Source organism: Melanotaenia boesemani, chromosome 24, assembly GCF_017639745.1.
Source record: "Melanotaenia boesemani isolate fMelBoe1 chromosome 24, fMelBoe1.pri, whole genome shotgun sequence".
Lineage (NCBI taxonomy): Eukaryota > Metazoa > Chordata > Actinopteri > Atheriniformes > Melanotaeniidae > Melanotaenia > Melanotaenia boesemani.
This window is the reverse complement of record NC_055705.1, coordinates 12,870,292-12,886,041: the sequence shown is the minus strand read 5'-3', so window position 1 is coordinate 12,886,041 and position 15,750 is coordinate 12,870,292. Positions and strand designations below refer to the sequence as shown.

The window sequence follows — 15,750 nt, the reverse complement described above, 5'->3', positions numbered from 1 at the left end:
CATGTGTTCAGCTTTTTTTTTTCTTTGTAGGGTATTTATTATTTTGCATTTATTTTCTGGTGTGTATCTCTTTAAATGGGTTTTTTTGCTTAAATTTTATATTAGGAATCTGTGTTAACTCTATTCTGTTTTTCTGGCATTCCTTTGCCTTACTTTGTGATTTTATTGCTCTTCATACTTGCTTAACACCATTTCGCCATTTTGCAGGTGAAGCTTTAGGGTCCCTGGCTCCTGTAGGAACATTCAATAATCCACACGTAAAACAATGGACAGAACAAAGTGACTGTTCCCACTCTGTCATAAAAAAGAAAAAGAAAAAAACCCTCCAAATATATGCAGTTAATTGCCATAGTAGGTCCACAAGCTGCAACATTCCTGCAATAAATCCAACTTTTATGAAGGTTGTAATCTTCACTTTTGGATTTATTATTCAACTTTATAGAAACTGTGGAGGCAGTTGTGTTTCTTGCTTTCTTAAAAAGCATCAAACAAAGTAAGAGCTGTGTTGAATATTTAGTCTGCCCTGCAACGGCTTAAATAAAATATTCAAAAACATTGCCTCCACATTGAGTTGAATCAAAGATTGAACATCATAAGCACTCAGTTAATTGTATTTGTATAGCTATAACATGTGTGTTTATTATGTGCATTTTTAAGGGGGTATTCCAGTATTTTACTTTTTTTTCCAGTTTTGCTTTGGAAGGCTTGCAAGAGATGTGAAAAAGTAACGGTCAAGGGCGGTATAGTACAGGCTGAGACAACAACATAAATAATATTTTACCAGCATGTTTTACACAAGCTTTGCAGTCTAAAATCTACTATTTTCTCATCTAATTTAAGTTTACAAAGTGTCCTATGTCACTTAAACTAATTTCAATGTGTTAAATTTGTGGAATTTCCATTTAAGCCATGCCATGTAAAAAAAACCAAAACAATTTCAGAGGATTCATTTAACAAGAATCTGAAAATCTGTTTATATTCTTTTCTTCATGGGAAAAAAAAATTCACCATAAACAACAATATAATCTAATCAACAGTCTTTCTGCTGAGGACCCAACATTATCCCCAGGACCACAGTTTGGAAGTGCAAGTCTAATGGAGAACTTCGTGACTGCAGCTTTTACACAAGGAGGCCAAGCATCCAAGAATTTGGTTGACTCTGGCATTCAGCAAAACAACAGATTTCTTGTCATGCACACTGCAGCTGTGATGCTCCTGAATTACCAAAGAACCTGAAATGTTTGGAGGAGGCAGTGGGAAGTCAAGTCAGGCCAGATGTCTGTTCAGGGCCAAGCGGCCATGGCTGCATCCCAGCTTCCTCTCATACTAACTATCCTCCCTGCTTTCCTCCACTCCTTTGATATGGTCTTGAGTGAGGCATGAACTCATTCACCTGCCCCTAAGCATGTTAAATATGACCAAATAAACACATTTTAAGGATAAAAAGTTGTGGCAATTAAAGCTGTGAGGAATACAAAATGGTGCTGGCATCATGTCGGGGCGGGGCAGGTTTCTGACAGCTCAAAATTCCTTCTTACAGCCCTGCAGAGAAAATATTAAGTGCTTGATAAAGGGCAGGACTCACAGATATGGAGCACTTTTGATTTTTTCCCCACTTATGTAGGCCCTCGCCTCTCCTTACTGCTAGCACACGTGTTGTGGTAATTTTTTAGTGTCGGGCTAGATTGCTTATTTCCTCCCAAAACATAAAAGTTTGCGACATAAATTCATAGCATGCAGTCATTATGACTCACGGATTTTTCAGGGCTAAGTTTCAATCTAGTATCAGCCAAAAACTAAAAGGTTCAGTATTTCCCCACAAGCTGTTTATTCTTGGGAAGATGACGGAGGCTTAGAAACAGTATTTAGATCATCACGAGCCATAAAAATGCAGAAAATACAATAGAAACACTTACCACATGGAGAAAGACAGTAAAAATGTGAAATGCATGGCTTAGTTTGGGGATGTGAGAGTGAGGAAAATGGTGCCAGGTGCCATATCACAGCGATAAAGCAGAATTAATGATGTACAGTATGCTTCACCATTAACTCAGTTTTATGTGCCTCCATCTTTGCTTCCATTTAAGTATTTTTCCTCTTGCAGCAAGAAAAAAATCATTTTTGACCTTGTTTTATTCCTGCCCATCCTTACCCACACAAACCTTCTTGTGTTTGTTCTCCTCTTAGTAAAGGCAACATTGCAGGGTTATGCATTTAAAAAAAAGAAGCTTGTATGCAATATGTTAATTTAAAGCCCTTATTAATCCAATCTGAACTTATTTTATATTTATTGTGAACTTATGTGCAGCTGCAGTGATTTTTTTTTTACACTAATTTGCCCAGTTCTTTTAAATTTGTGCCATGTGTCAACCTCTGCTTATAATACTCCGGCTCAAACCTCTAAAACAGGAAACATGCAGCTACTTTGAGCATGACTGCATCATGGGTAATGTCCTGCACCTGTGTGTCACCTCTCACCTTTCTGCTGCAGAGGCAAGAGATAAAACCAGCCACAGAATGTGCTGCTAATTGCATGTGTCAGACTTAATGAATGACATTAAAACCAGGCTGCCTGGAGATGTGGGTGAGTGGTCAATAGTCATTTGTGTGGAAACCTGCTGCTGTTCACTGGTTGGGGGGTGGGGGGGTTAGTGGCAGTGGTGCTCAGCCACGTGAATGCAATTGAAGGTGATCCAGGTCTTCAGCAAGCATGTGCACAGCACATGTACAGCACTAATGGACAAAAAAATATTTACACTTTGGAGATGGCTAACATACCTTTCACACAGCTGAGCCTGGACTCGGACTAAGCTTAGCAGTTTGGTGTCAAGTGGCCAAAAAGAAGAAGGAAAAAGAAAACCTCTGGTACTTATTAGTGTCCTTCAAAGGCTCTACTTTTAAACAAGAACCAAAAACAAAAAAATAAAAATAAGGGAGGTACTGTTATTTGAGTTGCAGCGAGTTCAACTAGATTGCTGTTTTGACTTGCAAAGACAAGTTTGAACAACTCTGTCTTCAAAGCAGAGCACTGACCGCACTGTAGCATCAACCTCACGAGATGCTTACACAAATCACCTGTCAGATATGAGTAAAGCCTCTCAGGAATTACTCACATCTGACAGTTATTCCTCTCAGGAAATACTCACTTCATCAAACTATAAAGAGAACATGATAACACATGAAAAAGAAACAAAAAATTGTGTGCAAAACCGTAATATAAAACTACTTCTTGCTGTTCAGATCTCCATCATGAAGGCATCAGTGGCGTTACCAGGAAATTAGATGTGCCTGTTTTGCTCCAAAGGCCCAGACATATTTCATTGAAACTGTTCAAGTAAATTTGCAACAGGAACAACAACAAATGTTCAAGGACACGCAAAGCCTGTAGTGAAGTAAAATGTGAAGTTTTCAATAAACCAAACCATACAAGTAAACACGCAACTTTTATATTCACACATGTACATGATACATTTATATAAAAATAAATGAAAGCATTCTGCACAAGTTCCTGATTGAAAAACAAGGACGAAGACGTAAATGAAGTTGGAGTTAAGCTTAATTAACAATGAAGGTTTCATTATGGTTTTAACTGCCTCTGTACCTGGTGGTGTGTACAGTTTCATATTGCAGTTACATGTATAATTCACACAGCTGTAATAGTTCCTTATTAGCTTTAAAACTGGTGTATTACCTCAACAATCAGCCTTAAAGAGTCCTGATCGTGGCCTGATTCGCTCTGAAAATTAAAAAAAAAAATCACGTAGGAAACTAACAAAAGAACAGCTTCTGTTTATATGTGATAAGTTAAATTTGTAACAAGACTCAAATTAGGGGCAATATGTTTGAGGTATCCCTGCACAAGGGTGTCTGGGGCATTTAGAGGCACCCCCCCCCCCCCCCCTAGCCTCGTGTGAAGCGTGTGATGCCTTAACTCTCTGTTCACTCAGACAGCAAAGGAGCTTGTTTAGCTTTACAAGCGGGGTTGGACATATTTTAGGCCCATTGCATTACTTCTCAACGAATCCTTGGACCATTTTATCCCCGCCAAACTTCATGCCCTTAATTCCAGACGGCCAAATTTGCTCTAGGTGATTTGAGAACATGATACACATTAAGGTTTCAATAGGAGAACATGGCATCTGCAAAAAAACAACAAGGCACATTCCGTTTCAGTTGTAGAAAAAGTTCAGTGGGATGGTTTTTCTGGGGGAGAAATTATGCAACCAGAGCTTTTATAGGCTTGTGTGCCACATGAATGAGTGCAATCATTTCCAAGCTCTTGGCTTAAAGCAACAAGCGTAATGGGACCAGACTGAGTGCAGACTGTAGAGAGAAAATAAAGACACATTCGCTCATGCTCACTAAACTTTTTCCCAGCACCGACGCAGACTTTTCAAAACACACACACAGTCTACAACTTCTTTTTTTTTTAGTTTTTTTTGTGCCTTCCTCCATTATGCAGCTTTGTCTTGCAGGCTTGTGTGCAGTTTTACTCCGAACATGGCCTCCCACTGTGCCCTGACCCAGGCCAGCAGACCCTGAAGGAGCTCAGCGCTCTCCGAGCGCACACACCACGTCTTCTCCTGTTTCACAGTCTGAGAAAAACACACAAAAACAAACGAGAAATCAAAATGAAAGTTGTTAACTTGGTGACACTTTACAGATTAAATAACAGAGCTGCAGCATGAATTTCCTTAAATTTGTTTGGAACCTTTCCTTATGTTTTTCTAAGTTAATCAAAACAAGGATGCTGCAGTGACCTCAGAAAACCTCACGCTCTCTTTCTGAAGTGGAAAAATATAACTGTGAGTGGCAGCTGGAACTGAATGTTTTGTCTGAAGGAGTAGAAGAGGCGAGGACAACTGAGGAAATACTAACCTCATCGTAAAGTTTAAAATCAATCCTGCATTGGTCTGACGGCCACACTAGAACTGAGCTCACGCAGCTAATCGGCAGAGTTTCCAAGACAGTGCTGCTGCCACTGTTCGGGTCGTTGTTTTCATTCGCTGTTAAACTGGTTTTCCTCCACTGGTGATCCTCTTTGAGCAGGTAAAGGGTCTCACGGGTCGCTAGAACTGTCAAAGGTGTCCACATGTCCTCTGAAAGACAAATATAAAATTATTTTAGCCTACTTGTAAACATTTCCCAGCTCAAACATATATATATTTTATTTCTATATAAGATTTTAGGGCTCTTATAAATGCACCCTGTTGTGTTGAATCGGCCCAAAACAAATCGACAAGGTCCAACAATGTAAACGGTAAACGGTGTAAAAGAGAAGACACTAACTCATGCGGCAGATGTTCCAGATGGCTCATTGCTAGTTTGGTATTAGGACCTTACACAACAATATGTGGCGCTACCATCACAACTTTTGTCCTCATGCAAACTAAGTGTCAAGTTTATTTTGTTATACTTTACCATATTAAGTAAACTAGGTCTAAGTTTTATAGTGATGTTTACTACAACCCCAATTCCAAAAGAGTTGGGACACTGTGTGAAATATAAATAAGAAATGAAAATCATACAAGGACATATTTAGTAGGAGATGCAGAACATATCAGATGCTGAAACTGAGACATTTTAAAATTTTAACAACCAGCTGTAGGAGCATTTGATAACTAATCAGGTTAACTGGGAACAGATCAGTAAGAGAACTGGGTATAAAAGGAGCATTTCAGAGAGGCAGAGCCTCTGATAAAGATGGGCAGAGGTTCACCGATCTGCAAAAACTGTCTAAAAACTAGAAAATGTTTAAAAAAAAAAACCAAAAGTTTTTTAACATAAAAATGCAAAGACGTGAAAAGTGGATGCTATACAATGGTGAAACCACCCTGTCCCAACCTTTTCAGATATGTTGCTCCCTTCAAATCAAAATGAGCTAATATTTTCCATGAAATGTCAAAATGTCTCAACTTTAACATCAGATATGTTGTTTGTACTGGAGATTAAATAAGGGATATTAGCAAATCATTCCATTTTTTATTTACATTTTAAACAACATCACAACTTCCTTTGAATCGGGGTTGGAGTTAAATGTGTATTTTGTGCTGTTAAAGTGGCTCTTTGGTTACCTGATTTCTTCTCCTTTTCTTATCTTTCCTTTACCAGACAGTTAATCAAATGATGCTTAAAAGAAAACAAAGATTTAACAAGTTTTTTTCCCCCTTTTTTTCTAAAAACAAATTCAACATTTCCTGATTTGGTCTTTTTGAGTCGCAATAATTTAGGGAACATTTTTAAATGAATCCAGTCCAATTTATTTATAGAACATTTAACACTGTTGACCAAAGTGCTGAACAATAAAACAACAAATCATAAAAAAACCCATTTATATCTATTAATACACTACAACACAGACCAAAAACATCAACAGTCGCGAAATAAAATGACCATGTTTGAAGGTAATTCTCTTTGCCTTAAGATTTTGGGTTGTCTTCATCAAACTGATACATCTTCAGTTAAAACACCAAAAACTACCAATAATTTGAGGTGCATATGCCTGGCTGAGCTGACATGAAACTATCCCTTAGCTCCACATGGTTTGAAGACATCTCAGGGTACTGTACTGATGTTGCAAGGTCTACAGCATCATACAATGAAACCCAACAAGTCTCCAAACCATTTTGCAGCATGTTTACAAGCCAATGTCTCACGCTGATTTTTAACTTTTAGATACTTTAACCTCTGATCTAGAGCTAAAGGCAACATTATGGGTAAAAGATGCTTTGCAAAGTGACTTTCATCTGCAAGCTTACATGTCAGAAATAGTAACAAGTTGAGAAAAAAGGCCAATCTAGACGTGTTGAAACTGAGCCAATTGAAATTCCACGGACAGGCACAGCTGTGTAGCCTGCAGCAACCTCGGCTTGAAGTGTTTCTACTGTAGCACAGTCAGACGTGCATCCTGCAGCAGCAATACATTAGGTCCTAACCACACGCATGCAAATACAGTCATCTGTCAGCCCACTGAGCCTAAACAGTGTATTTCTGCCTCATTTCATGGCAAAGGTGTTGACAGGAGCCTCACATCAGCTGCATCCCACAAACCCCCTCCTCTGTTTTTTCTTTATATTAAGCTTTTCCTGTCTTCTAATCTGCTTTTATCTTAAAGGAAATAAAATCTTGTATCACTTTCATTGGTCTTCTTAACCTTAAAGCACTTTATCCTCCCACTTTAAGTAAATCTAGATATGCAGCGGTCATACTGAGAGCTTTACTGGGCTGTTTTTGTTTACTTTCTGTTGGCTACTATCAGTGCTTCAAATCTAGCTAGTTTGACCTTTTTCTTCTTTCTGTGAATTACATTATTTGTGGAATTAGCACAAAGTAGACCAGGATGAAGACATTGAAAAGTTTGGATAAAATATCTGTTACAATATACAGCTCAGGGTGCATAGATATTTCTGTTTTTTAGTTTACTAATGACAAGAGGGGAAAAGGCAAACGTGTGGGAACCTGAATAATTTGTAAACCTATTTAGTGAGAATCTCAGTTTCTAAAATATTTTCATTTTTTATTTTGTTTTTTCTAAATCTTCCTGTTTTGCAAAATAATTCTTCTGCCTTTTTCCTCAACTTGTTACTGTTTCAAGTAAATTACTTACAAAGATTTTTGATGATAGTTTTGTTTATGAGGTCTGCGTAAGGAGTCCATCCTTGTTTCTTTGAGCTTCTACTAAAATGCTACATGTGCCACTGGCTGCAACACAAGCCCAAAGTATGATCAGTCCACCACCGTGCCTAATAACTGTACAGGGGGTCTTTATATATAATTTAATCTTTTCCAGTTGCAGCCTATGACTGCAACGAACTTACTCAGTCCATAAAATGAACCTTCAAAACGCATCAGCTTTGTTTAGATGTTCATTTGCAAACTTCTAATGCATGACAGTGAAGATGCAGGAAGCTAACCGCTAACATTTCTTTGTAGCTTGACAGTAGTAACAGTTCAACAACCAGTCGAGAGCCAGTCTTCCAGAAGGTCTTGTGTTCTCAGAGGTTTTGATTAGCTTTTATAGTAATCTTAAAAGTAGTCACTGTCATTCACTAAACCACCGCTGTTTCTTTTTACCGCCAGGTCTTTTCCCTTCCAAGAATCCTTAACCTCTTCTGATGCAGACGTACTGGTCCCGGTACATGACTACTAATCAACAACATTGCAGCCATGTGTGCAAGCCCCTCCGTCATGAATCCCCACAATATACACATCAAATGAAAGCTCAAAGTCTCGTCTTTCCGGTGATATAAACTATTTTGACACATAACAACCACAGCGCTAACACTAAAGCCTTTTTTACAGAAAAGTAGAAAGTTTAAATGTTGACTTTCCTTACCTTTGAGGGCTCTCTATAGGTCAAACATCAATATTTCCCATCAAGATTGGTCTCATTCTGTCCATACAGGTCCAGGGAATATTTTTTTCTGTGTGTTCTAAAGTGTATAACTTTTTATCAGTAATACTTACAGTGATTCTGATTGCTGTGGATGAAACTAGAGTGTTCCCTTTACAAAGAGCCCAAGCCTGTACTTACAATCCAGAGGGTTCAATAACAGCAGTAATTCTAATTTGGAGAGGTCATATTACAGGCGTTTTTGCCAAAATGACCCTGCTTGATAAGGTGTTAAACCAGTTGTCTCAGACTGTTTCTTGGTCTTACAGACCTCAACTTGAACTCCACTCTGTCTCTCAACCTGTCATGTCTTCTTCATCCTTCTCTTGCCTTTTGGGCATCACTTATTTTAATTTTAAAAGGGCCATGAAGTTGCTTAGAGGAGCCGCTGATTGCTGGGGTAGGGATTGAGAAACAGCATCTGATCTTTAACTTCATGTTTGTATCTTCTGATTCAGGAAAACAAGGATTGCCTCGAGTCAAACTTAGCATGTCACTAACTGCACATGACAAGTCAAGTCTTGAAATCTTATCTTTCTTGAAACAAGTGAACATGTTGTAAATGTGGAAAAAAAAACAAAACACAAACAAAACACATGCCGGTACAAACTGATTTCTCTTCTGATAACATATTTGACAAAGATTTACTTCCCGAGTCTTGGTTAGGTTTTTTGGGGAGACGCAGATTAGTCACCTTGCAAGACAAAAGCCAGAATGTAGAAGAACTGCAGCTGTCCATCCTCCACATCTGCCTGGATATCTTCACACACTAGAGGCCTGACAAAAAGAAACATATGATTAGTGTGTCTCCCTTGAAATCTACAAATTTGTTATCAGGACAAGATAAGTGTGTTGTGGTTGGCAAGTGCAGCAGTGTCAGTTGGAATAATACACTTGCTGTAAGGGGATAATTGACATGCAAACACTGGAAATATGTTCAGAAACTGTGGTTAGCTGCCTCAGAACACATGCAAAGGTAGCTTTGATTTGTTTTTATTTTGATTATTGTGTTGAGCAGCATATGCCCCAATGTGAAAATGGCATTATTGTGTGTTTGTGCATGCATATACTAATCTACACTTTAGGATGGAGGTGTGTCTTGGTATGAAGTATGACTGTCAGAAAGCATTTTTCCTGTAAGTTAAAGGGAAACTGGTACTAATTTATATTATTCTACAGTGATAAAATACATTTTCTGCAAGAGTGATTCAAAAACAAAGACAATTTGCCAGTATATTTGAAATGTTTACTTATTCGGGGTATGCTTTCTGCACGTTTTCAGTCTGATGAGAAATATTAAGTTTTTTGGAAAGCCAAAGTTATGTTCAATAAGAACCTACAAAACGCTTCTGTTGTCTGTGCCAGAAAGAAAAACACACTATTAAAAGGTGTTTTAAAACAAAATAAAACAAAAAACTACTGGTGGTGATAACATAAGAGGACATGCATGCTTCAATTTGCAGAGCAGCACATGTTACCAATTAAAATGTGGTTTACCAGCTAATTTAGTGAGGCCATTTTTACAAAACGAAGTCTAAAAAAAGCTGATTGTAATCAACTAAAGATGTGTGAGAAATGTGCAGTGTTAGAACTTCTGCAGCCGTAACTCCCTTTAACCTACACCGCCCAACCACATACAAATGCGCACAACACTGTTTAGACCACATCTTTCAGCATCTACACAAATAAAAATCAAAGAGATTTGCTGTTTTCTCGCTGCATCCTCTTGCTTCCTGGCTGAGCAGAGCAGGCGTACAGAGGCTGTAAGGTGCGTACCAGAGGTGGTGCTGCGGGGAGAGTCTTGTGGTCGAGATGGACTGCAGCTTGCTGTCTGATTTGTGGGCCATCTCACGAACAATTCCTGCAGAAATGATAACAAAATGGTATGAATTGATTTCTCTAACATGCATCTAGAAGTGCGAGCTTAAGGAGACTGGAGTTTCTTAGACTTTAGGATTTTTTTTTCCCCAGTTTAAACAACTTTTATTATGGTCTTAAATCAGTTCATTAAAGGCACACTTTGCAGCTTCATAAAAACAAACAAACAAACAAACAAACAAACAAACAAAAAAAAAACCAACTGACTCCACATATGGCTCCAGAAAACTTTTGGATTTTTCAGACCATACTAGACATGCAAATTCAAGAGGGTAAATATTTATAAGGTAAGTAAATAGTTTTAAGGTCCAGCTGTTGGCAGATGTGTTAACATTATTATTCTGTGAGTCAGAACATTCTCATACACATAAACAACAAATCCACATTAGTTCAATGCAACACCTTTATTCAAACAGGAAGTAACTATCTGACTCTGAATTATTAAATATATATGAAATTTTGTTCCCACTATTATTATTAGTCATGTTTAGAAATTACAATGAAGATTTAGTTGAAAAAAGTAATCTTGTAGCATCTCAACAGCTTTTATTCATTGTGTAAACAGGGATTCAAAGTCATGGTTCTTTATGATAGCTGCTTTACTGTATAATGCAAATGTTCAGGCAACGTTAACATTTGGGTCACCCTGAACTCAAAAACATAAAAAAAATGCTCAATTGTTTTAATGCCAGGCACAAACCTATTTCAGTCGTTGGCATTCAACCAGTTTAATTCCTGAGATCTGTGCAAGTCTGGGATACTTCATACAGTATATGTGAAATTCAAAGGCATTTGCCACATTTTCCTCCAAAGTTATTTGGCTGCAGATGTCTGTAGTCAGTATGTTTATATGGAAAAAGCTGATTTGTAGTAAATGTTGCCTTGCTTTCAACATAACGAAACTTGTTCTGGCCCTCATTTTACTTTTTCATACTGGGTAGAAACCCTGCAAATGAACCACAGCCCTAAATCAAACCTGTAGGAAAGTAAACTGTGTACTTTTGGTTCAATAAATAACCAAATATTCAAAAATGATTCCGAAACCAAATATGCAAGCAAGCAACCAAAGATTCATTATATGACCACAAGAAATTAATGAAAATTTCCGAGATTCCTTTGGACAAAGTACTGTAATTTACAGCCTGGAGCTTGTTGAAACTGCTGGGAAAGTGCAATGTTTCTTTGCAACTGTTCAAACACAGGACGTCAAACACATTCCTCTACTCACGTTCATGAGACATTTAGGATGAAGGTAGAGTTTTTCAGGCTGTTTGCATTTATTAGGGAAGCAAATACACACGTAAGTAATGACTCAAAAGGAAAATCACCAAAGTGACTAAGCAAAACAGACGAGAAAAAAAAAAAAAAGTAAATGCATGCTAGAAATGTCACACCCAAACATTCATGGAAAAAGGTCTACACACTACACACAATATGCTATTGTATCTAAAATAACAAAGGCAACTCTGGCTGCAGGTGTAAGATTTCAGCTCCATTGAATCAGTGGGTGAGAAAATGTGGGGAACACAATCCGCTGGGTCACGCCAACACTCATGAAATGTAGCGTGTCATCGAGAGTGACAATAACATAAGCAGAGAAGATATCTGGAGGTTTGAATAGATGAGATTACAAAGAAAAAGAAAAAAAAATAAAGGGACACCAAGAAGTAAAGGGTCAGAATGAAGATGATGCTGGGTTAACAGTGGGGGTAAAACAAAGCAATGACAAACAAATTCTACCTTATTATTCATCTTTATTTGTTTGTTTTAAATATCCTCCAATTCGTCCCTCTAGTATTGCTTGCATGGGGAAGCTGCTTTTATATTTTATGCACCTTGTCATGCTCTTATTTCTGTTCTCATTTGTTTAATTTCTTCATGTGTACATGTTTGCACCTGGTCGCTTTGTTTAAAGAATTTTCAATTACTTTTGTCTGAAAAGTGCTATATGATATGATCTGAAGAAGAGGGCGTGAGCAGTAAAGAAACCACAAAGTAACATTCCTGTACTCCCAGAAGTGTTTCTATAGGTGTGTAAGGAGGCAAAAGGACATATAGTCCAACTGTAAGGCAGGAGTGTCCACAGTTGGTCCTTGAGGGCTGCTTTCCTGCAGGTTTTGGATGTTTCCTGCTCCAGCACACCTGAATCAGATTAATAGATCAACATGTTTGGGCAGAACTTGACAACAAGCTGTTGAGGAGTGTCATTTAATTTGAAACAGGTGTGTTAGGACAGGGAAAAATCTAAAACCTGCAGGTCTGTGGCCCTCCAGGACCGACTTTGGACAACCCTGCTATAGGTCATTAATTGGTAAGAAGATTTGGTTAATTAATTGGTTGAAAGTCTGGTAGGACGGGGCCTCATCATAATTTTTGGGTCCAAATAGATGTGTCAACATAGTAGTGATAGTGATCTTGTTTTTTTTAAAGAGATGTGATAAATACTCGTGTCACCATGGATCACTCACTGCAGATTTACCACCTAGAGCAGAGGTCCCAACCCTGGTCCTCAAGGCCCACTATCCTGCAGGTCTTAGATATCTCCCTGCTGCAACATACCTGATTCAAATTAAACAGCTCTCTGACAAGCTCTGCACAAGTCTGCTAATGAGCCATTACTTTGAAACCTCTGATCTAGAGTCTCTTTATAAACAATAAATTTTCCGGATTGATTGTAAACCTCGCGGGCAGGATATAAATGCCAGAGAAACATCTGCAGATGACCTAAAGGGTAAGCTACTGATCCCAATTTACCCTACAGAGGTACACTACCTTTCCTGAGAAATCTTTGACAATATAAGCAATAGTGCTTGGGGATACTGGCAATCTAGAGGAGTTTTAAAGGTTAATGGTTGGATAACTCCAAAAGAAGAAAAATAAAATATATTACAAAACTTTCTGGTTTTGAATTATGGGATACACCTTATTAATCCTTAAATAAAAACTATATTGTTGCAGAATATATAAACAAATAAAACTCTCTCTAAACGCACATCTTGGTTGCAGCAGAGCTGAAGAAGCCTCTGACTGAAGACACTCCATAGTTGAATGAATAACCTGTGTTGGGGGTGTGCAGTATTATCAATTATATTGAGCAGATTGTGCAATATTCTTCTTTCCACAGTCAGCTTTGCAAGCAGGAGCTAGCTCTTTATCAGTTTATTTAGTTTCTTTGAGTCATTGGGTCTAAAGCCAATAACAGTACTGTGATATGCTGAGCAATGTATCAAAGGAGGGTTTGGGTTAGCAGTGAGTGATGGATGTGTTTAGTCAGTGTGCATTGAGAAATATTGTTTTTTGTTATGAACTTATCAGATAGGAAGAACAAGTTTAGACTTTGGTAATACAACTAATATTTTTACTGTGACTCAACTTTTGCAACCTCGAGGGCCACAACACTTGTAAGCCAAGAAATAAGAAGGCGCTGTAAGCTTTGTGGTGATAACTTGATATAGTTGAAGTAGTTAGGCAGCCTTTACATGTGATTTATGGAAGTTTGAAGGGTGTGTTCATATGTAGGGTACATGCAGTACTGAGGTGGTTCACTCAGACTCTATCACAGAAAAGTAATATAATTAAAAATCGATCAAATTGTAGCAGCTAAAATACCATTTTAAGTGCTACTAATCACAGTATGTACAAAGTATAATACATCTTATATGACATGTTAAAGTAGCTTCAGCTGCTAAAAGTCTTAAACAAGCCCCTGTGATGAGGCACTAAAGCAGTAACTGCTTCACAATAAACATTCACCTCTCAGAAATGGTAGCTCGACAAACTGTTTATTTAAAAGCTGGATGGAAGATGGTGGCATGCTTACCCACTGCCTTTTGTATCAGAGGCCCTTTTACTAGTTGGTTGTTAGCATTTGTTACTATTTGGTCTTTAACTGAGCAGTTGTAGAATGTTGTGGTTCTTAGAGATTATCTCATAGTATTGTTTTTGGATTAAAAAGAACTCTTGGTCTGTTATGTGTAAAGTGTCTGGTGTTTCAAAATAGTTCTCAAAGCAAAATAATGTGATTTTAAGTCAAACTCATTTGGTGTCATGATAAAAAATGTTCAGTTTTTTTAAAAAAAAGCAGTTTTCATATGGTCTGATCTCTCTTTAGAAATTCTGCATTGGACTCAGATCAGAGCATCTCACTCTGCTGGTGTTGTATAACATGTTTGAGGAGAAACAGTGAGTGTCAGACCAGCTACAAGACAAAATAACATGCCAACATGGACAGTTTAGGAAGGTGCCATCCAAGACTGCAATCACAAGTAAGCAAAGGTGACATACAGAGCGTGTTTAGAACCAAGCTTGCAACAAATGGACTCTGGATGGTGCTCTGGTCTATGTCAATACTGCACCTTCCACTTGTTTCATTCCCAGACTCTCCAACTGCTTCCAACATCAACACCAATGCCCCTGATATTTTTCACATGAAAGCAAATACCACACCACTGTTTGATATGTAAGACAGCTGAGACACATTAGATTTTCAAATTCCTGTTTCCAGAGCAACTATTACATTGTGGGACGCATTCATCACTCCAACAAATCTGAGGAAAAAAGGTTGAGAACAAATCTGAACTGCTCTAAGTGAGAGAAAACAACTGGTAAACAGACTTTTTGGCTTTAGACTTCACAGGCCTTGTGTTACCTCTCACGTTTCAATAAAGTTGTGTCAAACATGGTTTGAAGAAGAAGCCCCAAGCTCCAGAAAACAGCCCCGGATATAACCACATCCTTTCCGTCTCTTCCAGCCAGCGAGTCCATCGTCATTCCAGTTGCGGTTTGCAACTTTGGCCAAATAACAGAAGCCGGTTTGGACGATAGACAAGTCTTGTTATGGTTAAGCATTTCCGTACTTCTTCTGGCAAAATATTTCAACAGCTGTGTTTGGGTTAATTTGGCATAAAGAACAAACAGATTGCCACCAAACCAACTTAGTTATCTGTGACAACAGCACAGAAGATCATATCCTTGGATACAGTCGCACCTGGAACGTTACAATTAAAATAGCCATGTTTCTTTTCAAGACACTCTGTGGCCGAAAGAAATCTGGAATCATTTTCAGCCACAAAGAATACAATCAAGTTGAGAAGCTGTTTATGGGTTTAGACCAAAAGAAAAAGCTCTTAACAGAGAGACAGAAGCACACACAAAAAGGGGAAAAGAAAGAAAAGAAAAGAAAAGTTTGTTTGGTGTAAGTGGGAAACAAAACTATAAAGAGTGTTGGGTAAGTGCAGTCTCTACCCATGCTCCACCAAGATTAATGACATTCAGCCTTGTAGTAATCTTGCTGACAAACGTATGGCACTAAAAACACACCCCGCACCACCCCTTCAACTCTCACCATGGCAGCAGAACAAAGAGGCAGCATATTTTCTTTTTAAAAAAAAAAAAGCTTTCAAACAGACTGACCCTTTAATTCTACAACATTGTGCAAAAAGGCCTGGTCAAAAATGTCCAGTCATGGTGAACTCATCTAG

The 15,750-nt window shown here is 38.1% G+C and overlaps 1 protein-coding gene across 3 annotated transcripts in view; it reads right to left on the bottom strand.

Moving 5' to 3' along the window:
* Positions 1-3,430: 3,430 nt before the first annotated feature.
* The window catches only part of LOC121635734 (serine/threonine kinase 11 interacting protein), a 32,598-nt gene continuing 20,278 nt past the window's right edge, over positions 3,431-15,750 (bottom strand). For all 3 annotated transcript variants that reach the window (XM_041979044.1, XM_041979045.1, XM_041979047.1), the window contains exons 23-26: positions 10,169-10,253; positions 9,087-9,169; positions 4,879-5,099; positions 3,431-4,595 (exon numbers count right to left, since the gene is read on the bottom strand). In XM_041979044.1, coding sequence (XP_041834978.1) covers positions 4,455-4,595; positions 4,879-5,099; positions 9,087-9,169; positions 10,169-10,253 — 530 coding nt within the window. In that variant the 3' untranslated portion in view covers positions 3,431-4,454. The remainder of the gene's footprint in view (positions 4,596-4,878; positions 5,100-9,086; positions 9,170-10,168; positions 10,254-15,750) is intronic.